The sequence below is a fragment of the Xyrauchen texanus genome, chromosome 49, assembly GCF_025860055.1.
Source record: "Xyrauchen texanus isolate HMW12.3.18 chromosome 49, RBS_HiC_50CHRs, whole genome shotgun sequence".
In the NCBI taxonomy this organism is placed as follows: domain Eukaryota; kingdom Metazoa; phylum Chordata; class Actinopteri; order Cypriniformes; family Catostomidae; genus Xyrauchen; species Xyrauchen texanus.
Window position 1 is genome coordinate 10805854 of NC_068324.1, and position 27795 is coordinate 10833648.

The 27795-nt window shown below is 36.8% G+C and overlaps 2 protein-coding genes across 2 annotated transcripts; both read right to left on the reverse strand.

The window, feature by feature from the left end:
• Window positions 1–964: 964 nt before the first annotated feature.
• On the reverse strand, window positions 965–10314 carry LOC127640680 (uncharacterized). The gene is made up of 14 exons (XM_052123375.1): window positions 10295–10314; window positions 8177–8255; window positions 6807–6828; window positions 6627–6690; window positions 6399–6501; window positions 6205–6233; window positions 5995–6100; window positions 3981–4005; window positions 3783–3873; window positions 3448–3560; window positions 3257–3320; window positions 1649–1712; window positions 1521–1545; window positions 965–1246 (listed from the first exon to the last, which is right to left on the reverse strand). The coding sequence occupies exons 2-14, from the start codon at window positions 8252–8254 to the stop codon at window positions 1221–1223; spliced, it is 810 nt and encodes a 269-aa protein (XP_051979335.1). The 5' UTR covers window position 8255; window positions 10295–10314; the 3' UTR covers window positions 965–1220.
• A 2631-nt stretch (window positions 10315–12945) lies between these two features.
• On the reverse strand, window positions 12946–27512 carry LOC127640534 (matrix metalloproteinase-15-like). Its single transcript, XM_052123152.1, has 10 exons — window positions 26973–27512; window positions 24856–25004; window positions 24331–24453; window positions 23414–23718; window positions 22003–22164; window positions 19601–19869; window positions 17623–17761; window positions 16893–17040; window positions 15960–16075; window positions 12946–15287 (listed from the first exon to the last, which is right to left on the reverse strand). Exons 1-10 carry the CDS (start codon window positions 27087–27089, stop codon window positions 14821–14823), a joined length of 1995 nt encoding a protein of 664 aa, XP_051979112.1. The 5' UTR covers window positions 27090–27512; the 3' UTR covers window positions 12946–14820.
• Window positions 27513–27795: the final 283 nt, after the last annotated feature.

The following is a 27795-nucleotide window of genomic DNA, read 5'->3' on the forward strand; positions in this document are numbered from 1 at the left end:
TGAGCTGAACTGAACCCTGAATATTCCTTTAAATTGAACGTGAAACTGAATAATTTTGGCAATAACACTCTTCCAGTTCAATAGTTTTAGCCTTAATTAAATTTCATTTTAACATTTCAAACACAAGGACTCATTGTCAGTTTAGTGCTTACAAACTAGGAAACATCTGTTAATTAAATTGTCACTCTTAAACAATCTGTTGTTTACTCACAGATCTCAACTTTAGAGCAAAATTTTTTGCATATATTTTTCCACAGAATTCTGGAAGGTTTAGTTTATTATGCAAATAAGACAAATCACAACTATGCATTTCCCTTTATTTATGCAATACATTAGTCTAATTTAATAATTATTAAAATGAAGTATATTAAATATTAATATACCATGTATCATAAAGATTAAATGACAACATATCTGCTTAATCTACTTAAAAAACAGATGTCTTATATATAGCCACAAATGTCAGCCACATTTATGAGTCAAGGCAATACAACTTTGTTCTTTTTTAAAACATACCCCTTTCACTATTCATTTAATTTGGGTGGGTACAGTGAATTTTTGTTTTATGGATATTAGTCCATTGAGGAAACTTGCATTCAAATTTATGATATTTACATCACACTAGCACCATAAATGTTTTAAGACATGTACAGTCATACCAATCTAAATGCCAGACCATAAAGATCACTGCAGTGAAAACAACAAATAACCATCTATTCATACAATATTTTTTAAACATAAATTTTTTAAAAAACATATTTTTTTTATCGAGTTAGTTACAAAGTCTAGCACTATATTCAGTGCAATTTCATAGCTCCCTGGTCATTTAAGAGAGCCACTATATAACTTTTTTCTTTAAAAGTCTCAAATGCATCTGTCTCCACTGCCCATTTCTCTTTTTCTTCATTTCTGTCTTGTTTTCCAGAAAATAAATCCCAGAACACCCTTAAAACATTGTACATTTACACGAAAGGGAAAACTGTAAGTAAATAAGACTTGTTTTCAGAGTATTTATTTTGAATTAAGTTTATTTCTCTTACCCTATTGGTAAATTAAGAATATACATCACTAAATGTAGTTTGATATGCTTAGCTTATGGGGCTTATAGGATTTTACTGGAAAACAAGCCAGAAATAATGAATAAGAAAATGATTTTTTTGTAGTGCTCTGTGACAGTGACAGACTCCTCCTCAGTTGCATCTCTCTCTCTCTCCTTTTGTTTAAGGGGTTCTCAGTGTCCTCCCCCCTGTAACAGAAGGAGAACATGGACTGAGTTACGAGTTTGTCCTACACTGCAACAGTTCAGCTAACTCTGAGGGGCCACTGAGCCTGGGGCCCATTGAGGCTCTTTATCTTTCTAATTGTATTTTGTTGTATCCCAGAGTGGGTCATCTTGTTATCCATGCAATGATCTTTATGTGAGTTTTCATATTCTACTGAAACCACACTAGGGTTTCCAGGAAATAAACTGAGTTTGTTATAAAACATGAAAACAGTGTTAAAAAATAACTCTTACTCACCATTTTGCACAATCTCCCCATCCTCCTGGTGGAGAGAAATTGAGTCAGTCTGGAGGCAGAACTGTTAACATGAAGTGCAAACTTGAAGTAATGTAAGAGCATTGACCCTCACTCGTCACATGACCCACCTTGTTTTTCAGCACTGGTTGTGGCAGTGAAAGGCCGAGACCATGAACAATCCTTCCCACCATACTGAAAACAAGATATGTAGAAAGAAAACACATGGAACACACGGTTGCAAAAGGAGTTAGCTTGAGAACATTGCAAAAAAAACAAAAAACTTCTTAACCAATAATTTTGTCTTATTTTCCAGTAAAAATGCCTAAGCATCCTTAAAAAAAGATAAACTGACTTTGGCTAGGTTTTCTGAAGCACTAAGTAGAACGTTAGTAGCACTTTAGTACTTAATCTCTGAAGTGCGTTTCCCAAAAGCATTGTTATCTAAGTAGTTTGTAAAATCATTCGTAAATTAACGAGAGCTTTGAACCACTCTTAAGTCCATTAAGTGCAATATAAACATATCTTTCTGGTATCTTTCACAGTTTATCAAAGATATTTGGACATTTAATAAATTGCATTAGTATATTTTGATAATTGGAATGCCATTGTAAACCATTTCAGAGGATAAAAAAGGTCTAAAATGTACAAGACACATAATACAGTATAACGTTATATTAGTCTTCATTAAAAAGCATAATTGTAATGGTAAAACTGTTTAAACAGTTTAAAACTTAAATAAATAATTAAAATATGGTTAACAAAAGGAGATTAGAGTGAGAGTGTGCAGTGCAATGAGATTCTCTCTCTCTCTCTCTCAGCCTCCAATGGCTGGTACAAATCAGCACGCCTATAAACTTTTTATGAGGCAGGTCTTTTTACAACTCTAACAAGATGATCTATTTGTATTTAGATATGCCTATGAGTAGTTCAATACTGATGCCTGTCATTTTAATACTGGTCTTTGTGCATTTGTTCAGTTTCCAGCCAAAGTAACAAAACTTTAGGCTACATGTGAGCCCCTTATTATCCACATTGCATACATTCATGTTACATGCATTTATTGCATCACTTTCATTCATCTCTGTGATTGAGCATCAATACATTACTAAAGCCATCATTATTTAATACATTTACAATGTCTGTCAGTATTTACACTATTTTCATTTTGAGAAGACAAACTCCTGGACATATATTGGCCAAAGTTATCAGCACCAATTTTGACAGGACATTTCCCGTACTGAAGCACATAAATGAATAGTTAACCCAAAAATGAAATATTCTCTCATTATTCACTGACCCTGATGCCATCCCAGATGTGTATGACTGTCTGTCTTCAGCAGAACACAAATGAAGATTTTTAGAAGACAGAGATCTGTAAGGTCTTTATAATGCAAGTAAACGGGTGCCAGCACTTAGTCTTTGATGGTCCAAAAGTCACATATAGGCAGCATAAAAGTAATCCACATGACTCCAGTCGATAGATTAATGTCTTCTATAGTGAATTGATAGGTTTATGTATGAAACAAAGGCTTAACAGAGAAGATGGGTAAGAAAAATAAACTTAATTTAAGATACAGTATATTCCATGAAAACAAGTCTTGAATATCTAATATGTAATAATATATGATACATTTTCCTTCTCCAACTTTCTCTAACATTTATCTGATTTTAAGGGTACTTAAATTTTTACTGGAAAGCAAGACAAATGAATGAATCATAGGTTCAATATGACTCACCTGACTGCTTTTGAATCAACCTCTCTGGTCAAGCTGGTAATTGACTCTGGAGGTGGTGAATAAGCTGTTTATTCAAGAAACAAAAGGATTTGTTTATTATTATTTTTTTTTTTTACCAAGAACAATATTAAACAGTTGCAATCTCTCTTTTTTTTGTCATCTGTATTATAAGGTTTGAACAGTTTTGGTACCTTTGTTTGAGCACTGTGATGACCTCGGTGAGGATGTCGTGGAATTATTTGGGGGTCTGATCACATGTTGAGGCAGAGCGTTCTGGAAGCCACTCTTTATCCAGCCCATTACTCTGTTTACACATTGAATTAAGCAGTAGTTTTTATATTTTTTGAAAATGTAAGTGGTGCTTGCCTGTGCAAAACATGTGAACACAATGCAAGGTTGTTCTCTGTGGTTGCGCAGTCATGTTTTTGAGTCACCTTAATTGCATTTTATAGCACAAACTTATTCTCCAGCATGTCACTATTTTACACCATTTGCTTAATACGGCGAAGAATGATATGTCACTCACTTTGGAGGAAACTGAGCAGGGACATCCACCTCAGATAGCTCGTCTTCTGACACCATCTCTACCACTGGTATGTGTGGCAAGGGCTCTGCATCTGATGTAAGAGATACACAGTACATTCATGTACCTTCAATAATAATAAAATTATCACAACTTTTGCCATTTTCAATTCTGCAAATTAATGTTTTGGTTGTTACACACCTGGGAGGTCCTTGGGATCATAGATCTGACATAAACATAAACAGAAATGAAAACAGAACGTTTAGGAAAAAAGGATACATCAGAAATTGTGATTCAGAGAATTAAAAGAAGTTATTGTAATTTATCTTACTATAATGGTACAGTTATTGTTATATAAAGTTATATACTTATTATTCACATTTAATTTATTTGAATAAGTTTCTATGTACCTTGACTTTTAATTATCTTATTTACTGATGGTATTTATCTGTTTTTCATTCAAAATGATGACCAAGTTATTTATCAAAGTGTTTAATAAGGCCTACTAATATATGTACACACACACAAACACACACACACACACACACACACAGAGCCACAACATTAAAAACCACCTGCATAATATTGTGTAGGTCCCCCTCGTGCCGCCAAAACAGTGCCAACCCACATCCCAGGAGATCGGCAGTTACAGAAACACTCAAACCAGCCCATCTGGCACCAACAATCATGCCACGGTCCAAATAATTGAGATCACATTTTTTTCCCCATTCTGATGGTTGATGTGGACATTAACTGAAGCTCCTGACCCGTATCTGCATGATTTTATACACTGCACTGTTGCCACACAATTGGCTGATTAGATAATAGCATGCATGATTGTTGGTGCCAGACTGGCTGGTTTGAGTATTTCTGTAACTGCTGATCTCCTGGGATTTTCACACACAACAATCTCTAGAATTTACTCAGAATGGTGTCAAAAACAAAAAACAGTGCCAGTGAGCGGCAGTTTACGGATGGAAATGGCTTGTTGATGAGAGAGATCGACAGAGAATGGCCAGACTGGTTTGAACTAACAAAGTCTACAGTAACTCAGATTCTGAGATGTGGGTTGGAGCTGTTTTAGCAGCACTAGGGGGACCCACACATAAATGGTCCGCACTTATATAGCACCTTTTTAACCTAAGCGGTATTCAAAGTGCTTTACACTGCATCTCATTCACCCACTCACACACACACACACACACACACACACACACATTCACACACCAATGACGGCAGAGCTGCCATGCAAGGTGCTAGCCTTGGGGTTCAGTGTCTTTCCCAAGGACACTTTGGCATGTGGAGTCACCAACCCTGCGATTAGAATACTGTTAAAGATTTAGCTAAGTTTCTTTTTTTAAGCTTTGATTTATTATAAATGAAATGCTGCACCAGAGCTGCTTTGTCATGATCACAACTCTCTCAAAATATAACGTGAAACTGTTGTATAAGGTAGCTATAAAGAGTTAATTATATGCAAGGAAGACGAGACTTTTAAACGTGTACTATAGCATAACATACAATTAACATACTTAAGTATTCCACAGGGTAGTTTAATGCCTATTAGACTACATCACCTTGCTTTAATGGCGATAGAAACAAGGTCCAGGACTGTGCATGGAAACTTGAACACTTTGTGCACTTGATGAGAGTAACAATCAACAGATAATTTTTTTTGGTTATTTACTGTTAATTTTGAGTACAAAAAGAACTTCAGACTTCACAAAACAATTTACCAAATGTAACAAGAAAATACATAATAATAAAAAACGTTTTTTTTATTTAATATTTAAGCCCAGTGCAAGCTGGGAACACTAGCTTCTTAAGTAAAATGTACTTCTTTTATTTACAACTCAAATTAGCTAATAAATATGACAAGGTTTTTGACTTTTTGATATATGATAATACATTGCATATATGACAAACGTTCGTAAATTATATTTAAAAACTAGAGCATTAATTTGTACATGTTTGAATTGAGTATAAATGTAGAATTTACTTAATATTTTCAAGTTCTAGCTTTAACTTATTCAGTGTAGAATTAACTTAAATCAACATTTTGTGACAAAGCTAAAATTATTATTTATGTATTTAAGTGTACTGTAGATATCACACCTAAGGCTAAAATTATCTTCAAACCAAATCGGAGAAAAATTCGGAGAAGAAGAAAAAGAACAAGAAATTCTCCCTGCTAGCACTATAATAATTCTCTAACCTCTGTGACTTCATCAGATTCTGGAGTCTGTTCTTGTCTGTATTTCTCATCAGGCTGAGGAACCACCTTTCCAATCCCTTGTGAGATCCAACCAATAACTCCAGTCCTGGAGGAAAAAGTGTGCTCAATGTATCAGCTCATACAGGCTACATCCAGCATGTATTTTAGAGCATTTTAACACTTTTCACTGAAGACAATTGATTGTCTTACCTGTCTCCAGTACATTCTCCTTGCAGTGACTGCAAGATAATAAAAACAAAAAACAGTTAATTTCCAAAGAAACGTAGTGGGAAAGCTGTTTAAATCCTTTAAAGCTACGATTTATTATTAAACATCAGGTTTGAAAAGAATTATACATCAAATGTTAAACTACTTTAGAAAGAAGATGAATGGGAAATCAATACTTTAGCGTCAGCGTTAGCTCTGGTCAGAAGAGGACTCCCTGCAGGTTGGGGCAGTGCACTCGTGAAACCATTGGAGAGCCAGTTCATCATACCACTCTGAACACTGACAAAGATAGATATATCAAGTATGTTTTAGTTTCAAACATCCAACAAAATACTAAATATTTTCCATACTTTGCTCAAAGGATTTTTATTTTTATTTGCATAAAACTCCTGTAACTTACTGACCTGCCCTGTGAGGTCTGAGATGTTTGGTCTTCCTCCCTGATTGATTTGGATGACTTTAGCTTGACTGCATGAGAATGAGAGAGATTGCGACTCATTTCATGTTTGTTTATTACGTGTTGATTTTATGGTACTGTGCATTTTGTTTTACATTAAACTTAGCATCAAACACTGTAAATGTACCTCGATTTGATGTTTTTCCATCCTTTAGACAAAAACAGGAAAATGAGAGACATAATATATAAGAGGAAATATATGCAATACATCATCAACTTGGGGTCTGGCAATTATGTATGAAAAAATCTTAACATGCATTAAATCGCAAAACATAAAACTGTATTAAAGGAATATTCTGGGTTCAATACAAGTTAAGCTCAGTCGTGGCATATTGTTGATTAGCACATTAGCTCTCTTTTTGTCTTGTTTTTTTCTTTATTTTTTTTTAAAGCCCAAATCTGGGTTACAGTGAGGCACTATGAAAGTGAATGGGGCCAATCTGTAAATGTTAAAATACTCACTGGTTCAAAAGTATTGGCAAAAGACATAATAAAATATGTATGTTAACATGATTTTAGTGTGATAAAATCACTAACTAACCTTTTCTGTATAAAGTTATATGCAATTTTACAGCTTCGTTGCCATGCCGACATAACGTAAACTCTAAAAAGACGGTAAAAATGAAGATTTAAACAACTTTAGCTCAAATAATACACGTTTTAACAGTTAAATTAATGTAAGTGCTTTTATAAAATTATAAACTTCACATTTCTGCCTTTAAACACTCCAAAATTGGGCCCCATTCACTTATATTGTAAGTGCCTCACTGTAACCTTGCTGTCAATAAAGCTGTATTGTATTAAACCCAGAATATTCCTTTAGTATAAGTAACATAAGTCAACCAGAGCTAAAGTTAAAGTGATTGTTCACCCAATAGTGGAAATTCTGTCATTATTTTCTCACACTCATATGGTTCCAAACCTGTATAACTTTTTCCTCTGTGGATTACAAAAGTTAGCCTGTTCACTTTCACTGCATCTCCCCACCCCTTCACCAATAACCTTACAAAGAAAGTGAATGATCACTGAGGCTAACATTCTTTCATGTTATTCTGTGTTCCACTTTGGAAAGAAAGTCAAGTTTTGGAACAGTTGGCAGAGTAAATGAGAGAATTTTCATTTTTGGGTGAACTACACCTTTAAGGAGGTTCATTTCAGCTCTATGTTTCATTGTCCCTCCCACATTCAAAATTCAAATGTAATGCAAGTATACTGTATTATTGTACATCAGTAATTATCATTTTGATGGCTTTGCAATGTAACTTAAGCATAATCACGAACTATGTAAATTCATTAATATAGTAAATGGTGTACAGAGTGTGGAATGGGATCAGGACCACATGAGCCCCACAACTCAATGTGTCAGAGTGTGCTAACAACTAGGCCATGGCCCCAACGTATTTGCACCGCTAATGTTAAATACAGCAACAGATATCTGTGAGGTGTGTGTTACAAGACAACGTTAATGGACTTGTGGGTGATGTAATCATGGTTTACCGCTGTGGCCAATTCCTCCCCCAGGCTGTCCTGCCCATCAGGGGGTTGTGGCACTACCTTCGCTACCCAGTTCAACATCCTGAGAAATGGATAAAGCTCTGTTAAAGCAATAGATAGCCCCATCAATTCTCAAACACACATACTGCACCTGTAATGTTGGTTGGTGAAGGATAGTTCACACAAAAATGTATGCATTTGGCAGATGCTTTTATCCAAAGCAACTTACAGTGCACTTTATTACAGGGACAATCCACCCCGGAGCAACCTGGAATTAAGTGCCTTGCTCAAGGACACAATGGTGGTGGCTGTGGGGATCGAACCAGCAACTTTCTGATTTCCAGTTATGTGCTTTAGCCCACTAAACCACCACCACTCCATTGTCATCATTTATTCACCCTCATTACTTTCTTCTGTGGAACACAAAAGGAGATATTAGGCAGAATATTAGCCTCAGATTAGTCACCATTCACTTTCATTGCATCTTTTTTTCTTTACAATGAAAGTGAATGGTGTCATTTTGCCTAACATCTCTTTTTGTGTTCCACTAAAGAATGTAAGTCACATGGGTTTGGATGTGAGAGTGTGTATATTATTGTGACTGTATTTAAATATATGGGTGTAATATCCCTTTAAAGGGATAGTTCACCCAAACATTTTTTTTTCTTTTATCATTTACACACCCTCATCCCATCCCAAATGTTTATGAATTACTTTCTTCAGCAGAACACAAGCGAAGATTTTTAGAAGACCATCTCAGCTCTGTAGGTGTATACAATGCAAGTGAATAGTGATCAGACCTTTGTATCTCCAAAAATCACATAAAGGACACATAGAATAATCCATATGACTCCAGTGTTTAAATCCACATCTTCAGAAGTGATATAATAGGTCTGGGTAACACATTTTTATTTTCTCTAAATCTCCACTTTAACTTTCACTTTCAAATGTAAAAGTGAATGTGAAAGTGGAGATTTAGAGTAAAAGAAAGGATTTAAATATTGATCTGTTTCTCATCCATACCTACTTTATTGCTTCTGAAGATATGGGTTTAACCACTGGAGTTTCATGGATTACTTCTATGTACTTCTACAAAGGTCTGATCAACATTCACTTGCATTGTGAGGGAAAAGGTTTTTATCCTTGGGAAAGCTTCTCATCCAAACAATTCTAAAAGCTGATGGTCAGCAGGGCTTGTTTCTAGGGAATTCCCACAACAGTTTCAGAAATAGAATGATTTTGTCACATCCCTTAACAAACAGAAGAGGTTCGATGTGCTTGGTGGGAGAACAATGAGACCAGTGAGGGGACCATGAGCAGAAACCAGGAAAGAAAACCAGTCAACAGTCATTTGAGAGTGTACATAATCGTTCTCAAGGCAGAGTTGCACTAACAATTCTTACAGATGTAGGCAAGATTTTCTCACATTGTAGACAGAAATCATGATAGATAGTTCAGACCTAAATAAGCAGATAATATAGAAACCCATCCTAGTTTGCCATTGTGCACTGCAGTGGGTGATCAGGATATAAAGCAAAAGTCAGTTAATCTCTAAAGTGAGTCTGTCTTCAGTGTCTTCTAATTGGTCATTATTTTACAAAAGTATTTAGCAAAAATGCAGTCTGAGCACTTGTATAAAGTTTAGACTGGAAGACCAAGAGTTTAACTATCTGCCCTTGCTTTTAAAATGGGCAATTATTGTAGGTCCACTGCCAAATTCAGTAATATTGCCGATCCCATTGCCAAAGTCCATAAGCAAAGACATACAGCACAAATCCATCCATAGATTCTTGCTTTTTGTGTGTCTTATCGGGCAAATACATATGATTTTTATGTAGTCAATTTTAAAACCTTGTAGTTTGCTCTTCATCTCAATTGAATCTGTTTTTAAATGAAGAGTTATATATCTCTTTAAAGCAAGTTTAGTCAACTTTACAAAAACTTTTTGAAAAAATGATTATCCTAAAATGCATAAAAATGCACATTAACCTGGTTGTCACATCTTAAATACTAACTTCTAGAATAGATCATTGCTCTCATCCAGAGCACCATTATTAAAATTATGCTTGATTTGTTAACAAGATTCCTGGAAGAAAAGACTGTTATAATCAAATTTCTTACCTGAACGCTCAGCAGTGCTTGTACATTCCGAAGGGATTGACACTATCCAGAGCAGACTTCAGCAACCTGTGAGGATTAGGACTGAGGCAGGACTGGGCTAACTGGATTAAATCGTGAAGGACAGTGCTACCCCTCACAAAATATATAAACAATGGGGTTCTACAATCTGTCACATTCTAGGTGCTCTGGGTGGTTGCTAGTGTGTTCCTATGTTGTTCAGGGTGGTTGCTAAATGGTTACTTACTGGCCCAAGTCAAACAAGCCCAACAGCTCCGGTAGGTAATCATCTTTTTGTCAAATGGGGTGCTTGAGCATTGATCACTTCATATGGATTAAATATGGGACAAAAAAAAGATGTCTTCATTTCGCCAAATATATGGGATGTCCCGGTTAATATGGGGCCATTGCAAACCCCGAGTTATTTGCCAAAGTTTAATACTTAGGCTTAGAGACATAGAAAAACCCCAACTGAATTAGTGGTGCTTGCCATGTAAACTATATTCACTGTAGCTAGGGCTTCATGCAATGCAGGTAATTAGCATTGATGGCGGTAAGGCCATAACCACAATTTTAGACAGGAATTCAACGCACCAATGCAACAACATTATCCGTTTCACTCTGCGAGATTAACCCCGGATATTTCTTCCAAAATAAGATACAGATACAAGTATGCACTTACTGTAATTTCTAGAGAAACCTGTCCTCACACCCAATCAGTAAGATTTGGGTTGCATGTAATTAACTAATCAGAGTTGACAGCAGGAGAACAAAAATATTTGCAAACCTTTTCTATCTTACTAAACTTCTCTATGCCTTGCACCTTTATAAAAAAAAGTGCCTCTGTATTCTTGGTGTATAAGGCTACGAAGTAACGGAGGTTTACAGTGATTCTTTGAATTTTGAGGGCATCTGTGTTCGTTACTTTCAGAAGCCAATGGTGCCATGGTGATTGCTGGTCCGACCAGCTAAAAGGCAGGACATCCAATAATGAGATAAAGTCAGGATTAGCTTTTAACTAGAGACGGGTGCATACAACTGATCAAGGACAAGCTATTGCCTTACAAACACAAACCACAACCATTTTCAGGAAAACCTGAACTGATCTGAGGTAAGCCCCTAAAGTGCATCACCTATCAGCACCCTCAGACCCGTGTCATGTCATTCTCCTCGCTTGTGATTGGAGGAAATGCAGAAGAGAGCTAATCTAATCCACTAACAAGATAATAGGGGAGAGTGTAGAATAGGATGGGGTTTTATGAGGTTTTGGTAATTTATTTAAAAATTAAGCAATAATATATGAAATGCTGTCCTAAATAGTCACAGTTAAAGGGAGTTGTTAGGCAATGTGCTGAAGAGTGACTATTCAAACACAGCACATCCCTGAGTGCCTCATTGTTTTTGTAATATGGTCATTACTGTATATAATAAAAATATTAAAAACACAAATTTTCATTAAAACATTATTTTAAGCAATTTCATTAGGTGCTGTATCCTTTCGCCATCATTAGCCTCAGATACACAGATTCTCGACTGCAAACAATAACTCATAATTACAACAAAGTTATCATGGATACTAGGTTGGTCATTATTACAAGAAAGATTCTCATTATTATGAGATAAATTCATTATTGTGAGAAAGTTATTCATTATTACTATTTTATGCTAAGCCATTATTACAAGAAAGTTTCTCATTATTATAAAGACACTAAATCATTTTTATGAGAAAGTTCCTCATTATTATGAGATGGTTATTACAAGAACGTTTCTTATTACCTTCTAAACAGGATAAAGTCTTAATCTCCTACTGGGAAGAGTTCAGAACACACTAATACATCACATCTACATGTAGATACAATTAGCACCTTCAGCACAATCTCAGGAAAAGCATGATTTACCTAACACTAGTATAATGTCACCGATATTCTTAGAACAGATATGCATGCAATACATTTTGAAGGTGTTATTGTACTCAAACAAAACAAAGGATGTGCACAATCAGCAGAGGACATCCAAAAATAAAGGGGATAACATCTGTGTACTCCATTTTATTGTGAGCAAGCTACATACCAGATAATATCTGTAAAAGCGATACATGCCCTGCATGATTTACACGATTGTTAATAAAAACAATATAATTGTCTGAAATCAAAATTAATTGAGGTCTGAAAAACTTCTCAGCTGAAAACAAAAAAAAAAACATTTTAAACTTAAGCTGGTTTGCTGTTCGAAGCTGGTTTAAGATGGTCTCCTTGCCTGACCAGCTGAAAGTTGACTTAAAATCAGCCTAAATACCATCCTGGCCACGCTGGAGACCAGCAAAGACCAGTAAACCAGCTTAGGCTTTTTGTTTTTGCAGCAGCAGCAGGGAAATTTAAAACCCATTCATTTTGAGAGACAATACAAAAATTACACAGTTTTAAAAAACTGAAGGCCACATATGAAAACTGCTGAAACTGCACAAATTTCAAGTTTATGTGACTGCAACGAAAAGCTTGCAGACTCATGCTTAGTCAAAATAAAGAAATACACTTCTAGCACTGTTAATTCGTGATGGTGTTAATTCCTGATGGTCTGTGTTACCTTAACACAGACCATCACGAATTAACAGTGCTAGAAGTGTATTTCTTTATTTTGACTAAGCATGAGTCGTACAGCACAGATACAGTACAGCCTTCCCAGGCACTGATAGACAGGATCCCAAGGCCAGGAATGCCTCTCATAAACAAAGACTCCAGAGTTGGGGGGAGACTGTGGCTGGGGGTACAGTGAGGTAAACAAAAGGAAAGTCCCACAGGAAGACAAACAGTAAGGGGTGGTTTGGGGGTACTGTACACTATATCTAGGTCATGGTGACAGTATGGCACACCTCACTTCTATTCCCCCTCCTTGTCCTCTTTGGCACGCTCAAAGGAACTCAGGCAGAGGAAATGCTGGCAGGCTACAGGCCCCCACCTTTTTTCTCTCTCCATAAAGTCCAAAATCAGCAACATCTGTGTAATGCAAGCCAGCCCCAGCAACACAGGGAAGAGACTGTAAATCCTCCTAAATGTTTGCAAGACAATTTATTGAGCCTGAATATTCTTTCTTTCTACAAGACCTTGACACAGAGTTTGTGGTTTCCTCTATTATTGAGGCTGGTTAACAGAGGATGTGCTGAAATTTGCTAATCTAATTTTTAAATACATCCAACGTTTCCCACAGTGTAAAACCAAAAAGTCTAGGCTCAACAGCAAAACACATAACATAACTAACTTGCTCACAGAGAAGAACCACAACACAAAATGACCATTAAACAAATCGTAATCATCTATCAAAAATGCAAATGATCTGCTCAGAACAGGGTTCTGATTGGATGAGCACCATAAACAAACAACAAAGGTGTGTGTCACTCGGAAGACATATGTGCACAATATCAGCTATAGAGTAGTGTAAGCAGATCTGTTCAAAACTTAGTAAGCATCCTTGCTGTCTGCTGCCTATGCCTTTTAAGGCAGCATCCAAACTGAAATCGAACTTCACAAGTGACAGATTTGAAACACACTATGAACTCCATGCACCACACAGACATAGGCCACGTTCAAAACTAAGGTTTATTTGGTAAACGAATCAATTACGCTATGTTTACGCCTCTCATCCACACTAAAATGGCCTTTTCATCTACCGAAAAAGGGAGACTTTCAAAAACATTTTCCATTACCACATACTTTGGAAAAAAATGACGTTAGGAAACTGAAAACGGATGTAAATGGATAAGTGTAGATGTGGCCTGCCTTACAGTTGATTGCAATTTGGTTTGCCGTTAGCATGTTGGTAAGCGAACAAAGTTATACTTTAATTTGCACAAAACATACATCGCACACAAATATTGAGTAAAATTATCTATTTTTATTAATACTGCTATTTTTTGTGATACTTTTTGAACTGGATTGAAGAATATTTACTTTCTTATGGTCATTTCTTTCCACTCTTCACATTTTCTTTTACTCCGTTTACATGCACATTTATAATTGAGCTACAGCTTTTTCTGAGTAGTCAAGCTACAGTCTTCATCTGTCTGTCCAAGCACACATGACAATGCGCAACCGAATATTTGAATGAAAGATGTCAGCTGAGGAAGTGTTAAATACACACCACACGTTGTTGTTTCTGTCAAGCAACGAATGCTCCTACACATGGAGCAATGGCGAGGCCGAATGTGGTCCAAATAACGTGTATACATGTTGGACGAACCCAAGCTACAATCTCATTATCTAGGTATGTGGACTTGTATGAGTTCAGTTGAACCAAAGCGTTTACACAAAAGAATTTCTGTTTTACTTCGATTGAAATGAAACTTGTAAAGTGCATGTAAACATACTGACTGATCATTGTATTGGGATTGTGTTGTCCACCAAGTATGCATGCAATGACACTAAGGCCTACTCATACAGCCTTCATGTTGGGAGTGCACATTTGACACCTTAAAATATCATCTAGGCAGGCAGCTCACTAGGCTTTTGAACAGAGCTAATATATGTTAGTGAGCATCAGACCCACTCCTGCAGGGACCTTTTGCAGTGAACTAACACTTTGGGTGTCTGTCTTTTCTGGAGTGTGGTAATAATGACATAGATCACTCCCAAAATGCATAGCACAGAGACCAGAGGTACTGTCACCAAGATGAGGGTTGTTATGTGTTCATTATCATTCGCCCTTAGAACAACATCCACCTCCTTTTTCTCCTCCTCTTCATCATCATCATTATTATTTTCATCAACTTCATCCTCAACAGCAACATCCACATCACCATTTTTGTAGTCATCAAGGTCTTGATTCTTATCTGTGGTCTCTGGCCACCTGTGGTCAGGCTTTATATCTGTGTCTGCATCAGCGTCAAAGGTCACATGGCAGCCCATGAAATCATTTAAAATAGATCTGGGGTATCCAGCATCAACCTTCTTTAGTTTATTATCGAACCTCCAGTATTTGGTGCCTTGGTAGAAGAAAGTGTATGCTGTGTAAAAAAAGAGAGTTGGATAAAATGCATGTTAGTAACTTAATATTAGATTTGCAATGGTTATGTTGTCATGACACTCCGTGCACATCTTATTTTCTGTGCACGAGGATAAATGCAGTAACGTCATTGTTTCATTTTGAATGCTTAACATTCTACCAATGTAAGTAATTGAAAGATTTTCAAAATCGAATTACATTTTCTTATGAAGTTTAAGTGTAAAGGTTACAAAAATAAATATTCTGCACACGTAAGACAAATATCTGCAAAATGTCTGTATGCAGACTGTATGCTAAACGGTTCAGACTGAATTAATTAATTGCATAAAAAATAAAAAGCACTATAATAAATACACTAGTGACTCAGATGACATGGAAATTTCTGGTCATTGTAATCATCACCAAATGTTTAATTACGCGAGATTCTAGTCAATCGTAAGAGAGTACCAAATTCTACAGCTATAAAAAGATGTGGTAAAGGAGATTGTGAACAACACTGTGAAATTAGAAGTGAGTGCAGAACACTTTCATGTCAAAGATCTTATTGCACCCCAGTTTTTCAGCGATGAAGTCACTCTTTCCCTCTTAGCTTTGGATTAATGGATTTTGTTCTCTTTTTCTTGCATTCGGCTGTGACATTTTCTTGGGCAACCATTCCCTTTGCCTCACTTACCTCCATCATCGCTGAGGAAGGCCCCTTTAAGTGCGCCAGGAATGGAGCCCCACACACTCAATGGTTTGGGGTAATCTTTCTCCACAGCATGGGATTCTTCACTAAATCGCCAATATCTGCAAGATAAAACCAGCAATGGGAAAAAATTAAAGTGGACACTAAATTCCTTCTCTGTGCTAAAGCGGTAAAGATATAGTCCACAAAAACAAAAAATTTGGTCATTAAATATTTCCAGCTAAATTGTCTGTTCCTCACACAAATTACCATATGGTTTTAGAACATACTGTATGAAACAGTACATGAGTAGTAGGGACTACTTTTTTGGTACTTTGTCCTATTTGAAGCTTGATTAGCCACGAGTTGCCATCTACTTCGTATGGAATTCGATTGTATGGAGAAGAGCAGAAAAGTAATTTCAGCCCAAAATAACAATAAAATAGGCTTTATTTTTTTGTTTACATGTTTAAAGACTTTATTTGCATTGTGACATCTTTGTCATGACAAATGAAAATATTTGTAACCATTACTAAAATATGAAATATAATGATATTTTATATAAATTGTAATGTATTTATACATCATGTTAGCATGTGTTGTACTGCCTTTATGCTGATTTTTTAAAATTTATTTATTTTTAATTTTAAAGGGCATTTAAAGAAAATGGGATACTGGGAATTACAAAAAAAACAACTCCTTTTGTGTTCCACAGAAGAAGAAAAAACCATATACTGTTTAAGGTGACAAGAGATGATATACAGTAGGTCGTGACAGAAAATTCTTTATTGGGTGAACTGTCCCTTTAATTGAAGCACCACATGAAACTGCTCTCTAAAGCTAAACAGTTAAAAAGTGAGTGTTATATTATGTGTTGACAGGTAACTCTCAAACACTTGACACATCTGGCCTTTTCCACCAGGACCTCAGCATGTTTACCCATCTCCTCTGAAGAAGTAGGTAAAACCAGATGGTTCCCACCACACTGCAGTGTCCACTCTGTCAGGCATGCCCTGACCATAACGAAACAAGTCCTGCGGGTATCCAGGCTCCACGTCTGCCTCTCTGAAAAGCCAGTATTTACTTCCTGCAGGAGCAATACAGAATACAGAGAGGAGATGGACAAAAGCCACATTAGAAGGAAAGACATACAGTAAATGGCAGGGGTTGAATGACTGAGAGATGAGATCATAGAGCCTTCTGTTCACTTACTGGGATAGCACAGAGGATACATTGTACAGCATAACAGCATAGTTCCCTTCAAAAAATGTAAAAGTGAAATCTAAATTCTCAAAAAAACTGCAGAACTAAGAATTCCCAAAATGAAATTCAGTCAGTTCAACCGTTCACAGCTATAAGTTATATAATATAAGTCATTTCTTTCCAGGTTCTCTACCCCTCTCTCTAAGTGTTTCACGAATAACATAATTTGTTGCTACTACAGCCACGGGAACAGATGTTTAAAGGAGAAGTAGACTGATACCTGTGAAATATTAAATTAATTGGACTGTGTTTTTTGAAGATGTCATACACTTTCATCCTGATACTAAGAATATTTACTATCCTGCTGTGTGGATGACAATAATAATTGGTTTGAGATACTATTGTGAAGATCAAATACACTTCTTATTGGCTACTGAAAGCCTTGGAATTAGTTTAGGATGCAGACCTTTAAAGAATACAAATTTTCCATCATGCCGTTCATATGCGGCATCAATGTCTTCAGGAAGCCCCATCCAGAAGAAGGAGATAGGCATTGGGTAATTATCCAGAACCTGGTTCCTCCGAACCCTCCAGAACCAACGACCCTGCCAAAGAAAAACTAATATTGTTAACACACAACAGAAAGCCATTGAAGATTTATACTTCCTTGTAGATCTATCTTTTGCAGGCACAAGATCCAAATTAATGATCAAAAACAAACAAAAGACGTTGATGTATACTGAAATTAAGCAAACAAGGCATAAAAGCAGCATTACAATTGGTATGAAAAACCTCAGATCACCTTTACGTTAATTTTATGTTTACAAAAATGTTGAGCTGCGCCTTGTTGTACCAACACAAAGAGGCACCAAAACACTTTCCCGGACTATCAGTTTCACTGTACCATGTTGGTGGAATGACCTTCTGTCTTCAAAACCGCTAAAAACACTTTATCCATGAGCACTTAACCAGTCACTCAATATAAAAAATAATATATATATATATATATATATATATATATATATATATATATATATATATATATATATATATTTCTTGTTGCACTCTTATCTGTCTTGGATACTACTATTCTGATGACAGTGAAACTTTGTAATGCAGCACTTTTTGTACCACTGTCTCATTAAGATAAATCGCTTCTGATGTATTAATCCTCTTTTGGAAGTCGCTTTGGATAAAAGCATCTGCCAAATGAATAAATGTAAATATACATTTAATAAAGTGATGTTTGCCCATACAAAAGTTCCCACCAAATGCTAGGGTCTTGTAAGTGGTAATCTATGCAGTTGCTAAAGCTGCCGCCACACTAGCGGATTTTCCCCGTAATTTTCAGGTGTGAACTTCATAAACAGTGCATAATCCGTACATACATAGCTGGCCAATAGGTGAGAGACGCAGCACACATTAGCATCTGCCAGCGGTAGGGCGTTAACCACTTGACCGTCCGAACTCCCTGCTGAGTTAATGGCTTCAAAAACTCAAAAAGCACATCAGGCTTGCTTAAATAATTGTCGCTCATATGGGCTTGTCTTCTCTTAAAGTGACCAATGAGCTTCTTTTACTGAAGAACTGACAAAACGTCAAGCTGATCTGAACAGTTGCATCACACTCAGCTGCATAGAAGCACAAACGCGGATTGTAATCCATAGTGATTCTGTCAACAAGCGTTTTTCCTGTGTTTTTCTCCTACACTAAAATGACTGATGAAACTCACTGAAAGCTGCATTTGACATTCACATTTTACGGCAAGCTTCAAGGGGATAAATACACAATTTTCACAAGGTAAGTTACTCCATGAATCACATACTAAAATCACTCATTTAAAATGATTTATGCTCACGTGGTACTACTGTTGTTATTTAGAGAGAGAGAGAGAGAGAGAGAGCGAGCGAGAGAGAGAGAGAGCGAGAGAGAGAGAGAGTTGCTGCGAGTCGGTTTGTCTGTCACCCTTCCACAATTATGAATCGCCATGTGTCATACCTCTGACTGGATAGAGCGAAATCTCAGCAATACAGTCTGCATGTGTGACATCCTCGGGCCAAAATCGAGTTGTTTGGAGTGTGCTAGTGTGGCACCAGCTTTAGGTGTTCTAAGATGTTGCTTTGTCCAAAGTCAAAAGAGAACATGCCCATCTCTAAAATATTCTGAATATTATAGTCCATAGATACGGCTCAGGTCCCTCCTTCAATGTAAGTCTAAGGGATATTTTTGCTTATTGTCTGGCAAGTGACAACTGCAAGTCCAGTCTCTTACAGAAGTAAAAGCACACCTCTACACAACAAGCCACACAATTTAAGGTATCATTCATCTCTAAAGTTTTCAATTCCTAACTCTAAGTATGGGCAATTGTCATAGTTATACTTGCCCAAGCAAGAACACTAGTAACTACACATTTTGATATTACAGCATTTACTGAAGTTCCTAACCTTGAACACAAACATCTCTCCTCTCAACACAGTGACTGTGTCAAAGTTCCCCTTGCAGATGTCAGGTGCGTCCTGATCAGAGCGTGCTGTTGGCTGGGGTCTGTAGGTCCTTCTAGTTGGGTCGACTGGAGGCAACCAGGGCTTGGTGGGCTGCAGCGATGGTCTGGTTGTTCTCGAATGGGCCATAATGGTGGTGGTCTCTGGCTCAGCAGTGGTTGTATACAAGGTTGTGGTGGACAGTGCTTGAGTGGTCACAATCTCTGGAGGTCCTATACATACAAACGCATACATGATTATTTGTAATTAACATTTTTAATTGATTCTTACAATAAATAAAGCAAACATATATACATAGAATCAACATTTAATCCCCACAACCACCCATCCCAATCCCCAACCACGCCCTTACCCCCAACAAACATCCTTGTGGTCACACATGAGTATATACACAAGAAAAAGCAAACACAAATACATTTTATATATATATATATATATATATATATATATATATATATATATATATATACACAAAGAATGTGCAGATTTGTTTGGGAACAAGTTAATACTTTGTCGCCATCCTTGGTATCTGTTCTCAATTTGGCCGGGAACATCAGTGCAAAAGAGACTAGGGATGCACCGATCAGATACCTGGCTCCGATACTGAAGCTTTTAGATGGATCGGGTATCGGTTCACTTGTAAAATGCACCTCCGGTGCCATTCTAAATGCATATTATAAGAATTTGAATAAGAAGTGAATTTAGCTACTGTGAACTTGCCAACAAAAATACACACTTACAGGACTTCCTTGAGAGTTCAGAATGTCAAAATAAAAGCGTGAGGGTTTAAAAGTTAAAGGTGCATGATTGAGATATATTACTATATATTACTATTATTATTTGTTTACAAATGATAATATTTAAGTTGAATAGGTTCCAAACAATAACTGTGTGAATGAAAGTGAGCTGATATCTTACAACTAAATTAATTAAAAAAGAGATCTGAATCCTTTAAAGTCCAGATAAAAGTTGGAAATTGTTGCAAAACATTTTATTAAAAAATGCCTCTTTTCTACTGATGAGTTATACTGGAATTACTGTTAATTTTTGCGCTACAGAAGCCGGTATACTAGTTAATAACATGGAGTGGTGATGGTGTAGTGGTCTAAAGCACATAACTGGTAATCTGGTAATCAGAAGGTTGCTGGTTCGATCCCCACAGCCACCACCATTGTGTCCTTGAGCAAGGCACTTAACTCCAGGTTGCTCCAGGGGGAATGTCCCTGTAATAATTGCACTGTAAGTCGCTTTGGATAAAAGCGTCTGCCAAATGCATAAATGTAAATGTAAATGTAATAATAAAGTGTTTCTTAATGAGCTATACATTTATATTGAAATAATGTGTAGTTAGAGGTTTGTCTTTCTTTACATATTAAAGAGTACACCCAATTAGTTCCACACAATAATGTAAAGATATTCTAAACTGATAATGCAAAAGCTACACTGGTATCAGATTGGGATCGGCCAATACGGAGTGACCTTCCATTGATGCAAGAGATTCTTGCATTCCTTGAATCGATCACGTTTCTCTCGTCGAATTTTCAGAGTCTGGGAACAAGAAATTATGTGGTTCTTCCAAGAAAACCTTCCTTTACTCCTCGCCTCGTGTACTACATGATCTTTATTGGATGGTCTCAGATATTTGGTCAGAATGGATCGGGACCTGTGTCCCTCAGCGGATCGCCAAGCCAGAACCCTGTGACCTCGATCCATTTCCAGCTTATGGCCTGTTATGTCGAGCAGACTCTGAAAGAGTCCATCCATATTCAACCATATTCTGAGCCTCTGTACATTCAGGAATTCCAACAATTCAGACATTGTTTCGCTGGTTACGACTCAAGGTCTTCCAACTTTTCCCAAACACAATCCAAGTCCGCCTTTGTCGCTAACAGGTTTGTAGCCAATTCCCTCTCTGATGACTCCAGATAATCGGTCCGTTTCTCAACATCCACCACTCTTGCAACCAACTCAGTCAATTTTGTCTCCATGGCAGTGATCGATCAACGTATTACAGCAAGATCCTCCAAGTCAGCAACGACATTTGTCAGCATTATTAAAAAATAAGAAGGCTTGGTGACATTTGCCGAAAAGGAAAGTTGTTTAAGAGGAGCAGCAAGTAATTATTTTTATGAAAGATCACAGACAAAATTTTATTTTTCTTTGGAATAATATATGGAACAACAATAAACAGGGTCAATATTGATTTTTTATCTATAGTTACTAAAATCTTTTGTGCGCTGACAAAAACTTTAACTGATTTTAACAGCTGAATGGATTCATTGACAGTCCAAAATAAATATAGTAATGGTTAACTTAACTGAAACAGAGTGTCTTGGAGTACTTACCATAGATCTGGTGAATACCATTTATGTCATCTTCAGCCAATGAGAAGCTTTCTGTGTCCATCCACTGGTAAAACGGGGCCATGATGGCAGTAGGGTCATTGGAGTGCTCCAATCCGAGTGCATGACCCAACTCATGAACTGCGACCAAAAATATGTCAACACCTACAACCACAGACAACAACAGCAAATTAAATAAATTGACACGAACATTAGGTGCTTTAGGGAGAAGTACGTAACTTCAGCACCCCTAGTGTCACCAAACGGAGTTGCAAAAATAATAACTGATTTCAAAGAGGTTTCCCAAACACTCCCTCTGTCTGACATTGCTCATTAAACTGATAGTCCCACCCCAAACTCACACCACTGGTTGAGCTAGTTAAGTTGCTCAAACAAACAGAGGTATGTTTGTATAGGTTAACAGTGTTTACACTTTTTGGGGAAAGCAACCCAAGACAGGCTTACTTATAGTTGTCTTTGCATAGTAAACTGAAATCAGAGAAAGTATTTTAAATAGGGCTGTCGACTTACTAAGTTAATTTAGTGCGATTTATTACATGAATCATGCCCCCAACCTGTACATAAATTGCGTAATAATTAATGATCCTAGCATCGGAGCAATTAAAGCTTGATGTACCACCTAGATGCAGTAGGGGGCCTTCAGCATTTCAGCTTTACAGGCAACACGTCTCATCAAACCAAAGAGCAACCCTTCCATAGATAACGTGCTCTTGCACACAATGACATCTGCCCTCGAGCACAACAGAATGCAGGAATCTTGAGATGGGTATTCAAAGTTTTGAACTTTAACTTTGATCTTTAACTTCACACAGCATCCTAAAAACATTTATGACTAGAAGCACAGAAAACTAGTAAGATGCTCCAAAAATGCTCCGCCCATCTATGCACAAGTACATCAACTAAAAATAGAGCAGAGAGAAGTATGCCAATAATAGGGCTATGTTCAATTATATAGAAATAAAAACAAGCAATATTTCACTTTTAAAGCCACTTATAGAATGTTCTAAATGCTTTATGATGCAATATGATGCTATATGTATTTTAAATATCTAAATTATAATATTTTAGGCCTATATAGGCCTATTATATTTATAATTATTTAAATTATTGTAAATGATCTTTAATTGGGGGACTTTGAATAAATATTGGTATGCAATAAATTTCGTTTAATTCGATTAATTAATCTGCACATCGTTTAATTAATTTGATTAAAAATTTTAATAGATTGACAGTTTTTACACCAAAATTACACCACCTTTAAGCAATTTAAAAAAAATGCCTACATTCACATCACAAGGTTTTCTGTGGGAAAGTAACTACTCCAAAATTGGGAGAAAAAAAGTGACTACTTTGAAGATGGCAAGAGTGCAGAGAAACAGCTAATAGTTCAAACCTGAGCCCTCCTGTTGGTTAAGGGTCCATGGTTCATCTATGTCGAAATGAGTGTCTCCACCCATTCCAGGACCAGGGTAAAAAGCATGAGCCAGAGACCCTCCTTCCCCATCGAAAAGAGACATATCACCATGATATCCAGAGGCAAACAGTAGTATAATGTCAGGCCCTTCACTTCCATTCTTTATCTTGTGGTACGGGACCTCCTCAAATCGCAAAGGTGTTACTTTCTCCCAAACACTGAAGGCCCTGCGAATAGCCTTGTGAGTTAGCTCCTGGCTGACTTTTGGCGAGTGGTTCTGAATGCTTAAAAAAGGAAAGGGGAAACAAAAAACAAAAAAATCGATTTACTTTATTTACTCCTGTGTCATCAAAATCACAGTATTTTATCAGCAACATTTTATAAAGCTTTAATGTCAAACTTAATATATTTTTTTTTTTGAATGTTAATCAAAGTTGCCTTTAAAATTATTTTTATATTTTAAATACCATAATTTAATAAAAATATTTTTTTACTTTTAATTATGGCCTTTTTACCTTTAAAATATAGAAATGTCAAATGAGAAACAGTAAAGTTTGGGAGAGAAAGAGGCAATGGGATCATTATGGGAAACATAAGGAATCATAAATATGGCAAAGCTTAAATATATTAATCAGATAATAACTGATCTCCATTGTAACAAATCACAGTTTGCCACATAAACACACGTTATCTACTGCGAAAGTGTCATCTAAACAACTGTATAAGACTTATCTTATTGGGTATTTTGAGTATTCTATTAAACTAAAATACACTGTAAAAAAAAGCAATATTTTAGTGCCAAAGAGCTCGGAACATGTCGAAGGGCTGGATTTGAACCTATGACAACATGCATTACCCACTGCACCACAGCTCTCAATATTCAGTTGAAAAATCACCTGTAAGTGAGCTTATCCTGATCCCACTTGTGGCCAGTAAGGGTGAAACGCTTATGACGAAAACCTCCCTCAGTTGACTTCTCGAAGCGATCAGGCACTCCACAGCGAGGTCTTTTCATAGCTCTGAAAATACAGAGATTTTAGCATGTCTGGTGGACAGCAAATATCAAAAGCTTACGAGAACATTCAATTTGTAAAACTACTCGGACCCAAGCATGTTTGCAAATTAAAAAGGGAAGACAATATTCTATGAGACTGTATTTGGGTAACTGTTGCATCTCTAAAAAAAAGAAATTTTGTCATTGCCCAAAAGACAATTAAAATGTTTAGTAAGCAGTTTTCACTGAACTGCTACTATATTGCAAAGGCTGCAGCTGACCCAGATACACAACTGTTGGACAGTAACTTTTTTCCATTCCCTCACAGTTAACTTCAAAGTATACAGTCATTACTCTGCTCAAGGCTGAGCTCTTGTTGTTGTTCAATGGACAGTTGAATGAGAGGGTGCACTAGAGGAAATCATACTTCAGAGTGGCCATGTCCATTTGTCCTGTCATCTCCAGGCCATGGAAGCGCTGCATGTCCTTGATGGCACTGGAAAGGATCTGAGATGACTGCATGGTGGACATCTGTCTACTAGCCTGGGAAAGGTAGCCATACATCCTCAGCCATGACTTCAATAGAAAAAAAGAAGTTTAAAATGTAAAGTGGACAATGAACTGAAATGACTACTGAGTAGTATGATTAAGGATGGATTTTAAAAGGATTAAATAAGACACAAATACTGGCCCCTTCTTGAGAACATTTAATGGGCAGATTAGCTTCTGCTTTGTCTCCAAATAACCTTAAAAATACAATGGGAAATCTTATGGAGATCTGTCAAAATGAATAAAACCCCAAACTTCAAAATAATTGCACACCAAAAGCAAGTCTTAAATGTTAGGATTATGAACTTATAAACAGAAATAAGCAGCTGAATGTGTTCCCAGATTATTAAAAGGCCCATGAGTGAGTACAGACAGAGACAATTGAAGCTGTATCAGGACCAGTGTATATGAAAAACCATTCACCATTCAACAATTAAAAAATTAGTTGAATTGGGAGTGAAAACTTTTTCTTTACCAAAATTAGGAGTGAAAACAATTATAATTGCTCCTTAGTAGTCCATTAACTGTTTCCTAAAGATATTGGCCAAAATGTGAGATATTTTGTAACAACAAAATTTTCCCTTTCTTTTATTTCCCTCACTTGTATTTATTCTTTGTATTGTCTTTTTCTCTAAATAGCCTTCTTGAAACACGTTCTACAATGTTGATAAAATAGCAAATTAAAATGTGAAAATTCTCTCATCATTAATTCACCTTCATCATATGTTTGACTTTGTTCTTCTAAACAAACTTGAAGATGAAAAAAAAGGCATATCATGGCCCCTTTAAGTCGTTTTAGTTTTTTACTATATATTCTCCTCCCTACTCAGTAGGTGGCGATATGCGCCTATGCATATGATAATGCGAATCGCCAAAAATAAAATTTCAAGTGGTCATTTATAGTAACAAAAGGCCTTAATATTGATCAGTTCCTCAACCACAACTATCATATTGCTTCAGAAGACATGGATTTAAACACTGGAGTCCTATGGATTAAGCCCAAAGTATACTTTGGTCAGATGCGAATGCTGTACAGGACGCATGAGCAAATCAGAGTGCTCGAGCACTGAACATGTGCAGCCCTATCTTTCTAACTATGCATCTTTGAACGCACATGCTCCTGGAATTATTTGCACAAATGAGTGGATCCACAAGGTGGCAATATTAACATTTGAACCATTATGGTCACAAAGAAATGCTAGAAGACGAAATCACCGTTACATAACAGGCACCAACCACCTGTGTATGCACGCACCGTCAAATGGAGTACACTTTGACAGGCTTGCGTTCAACTGTACGCAGATGCTGAACGTTCACGTCAAAATCGATGTATAGTTTGGTCTTTACTGTTAAGCTGCCATTATGTCTTTTTTGAAGCTTCAAAGTTTTGGTCACCATTCACTTGCATTGAATGAACTTACAAAGTTGAAATATTCTAAAAATCTTTGTTTGTGTTCTGCAGAAGAAAATCATACACATTTGAGATGGCATGAGGGCAAGAAATTATGAGAGAATCAGTAGCGGAGCTTGTTTGGCACCCTTGGAGAAACCCGCTTCAACACGCCCCCAACATTTTTGACCCGGGGAGATGCCACCCTGGGCGGCTGCCCATGTCGCCCATGCCTAAATCCACCACTGGAGAGAATTTTCATCTTTGGGTGAACTATTCCTTTATCATGCCAAGGAAGCGTTGTTGACTTTTCACTCTAGTAAACTTTTTTAAAATAATGGCTGCACAATGCATTAAGTTTATAAATAAAGAAATATCCATATAGCTTATTAAAAGACACCAGGTAAATGTCATGTCTTCATCTAACTTAAGCTTACATTTTTTTTCTCCCCAAGCCCAAGAAAATAAAAATCTTTGACCATACATCAATATGTATCATGTACACATCTATAAACAATATATTTTGTTTTAAATAATCAAGTTTGATCAATTTCAGCATGTTAAATACCATTCAAACAATGTTTTTTTTTAAATACCCCACAAACCTCTGCATTAAAAGCGTCATCGTCTGCAGCTGTTCCAGCAATGTTGATAAAAAGCAGGATGAATATCGCAGTAACGGCTCTCAGTGACCGGTGAGATCTGCTTCCGCGGGCTGACATCTCTCCGCGCCCGCTCGGGACAGCTGCGGTTTATGTGCGATTAGCTGATGGGTTATAAACGCACAAGCTTCTCCTCCCCTGGAACACTATACTTAGAATAGTTCGTAACCGGATATATTTTATATAGTCTTTAATTACCAAAACACAACAATTGTTCTCATTGGAACTCAAAGGCACTACAAGCCCACCAACTTAAATGGACATATTTCTAGTTCCGTCAAGTTTTATTCTCCATCATAGTTCTCCGCGCTTAACGGCAAATGAGATGCCAGTTTTGAAATACGGTGAACTAAAAAGCGACTCCACCTCGTTAAAGTCTCCAACGGCCCAAAAGCTTATAAACCCCTTAATGGACAACTATAACGTGTGCCTGACAAGCAGTTGTCTACCCATTATATAGTAAAGAATAATGCTACTTGTTGATAGTTGCATCATATCGTCTATGTTGACACGTGCCGCCCGGTTAAACCCATCTGGAAGTGGCGAGGACATGCGGCGCATCCTCGATAAAAGGCCAAATGATCTTCAAGCTTTCGGAGGACGCCAAATAAGAGCATTGAACCAACCTCACGAGGATCTCATGCCGATTTGCAGCCGCACCCGCTTCTCTCACAATCCGTTGAGCTTTCTACACCCTTTATTATTAAACATGCTCACCGCTTTAGAATAAAAAATACATTAGTGTAACTTACATGAAATCGATTTA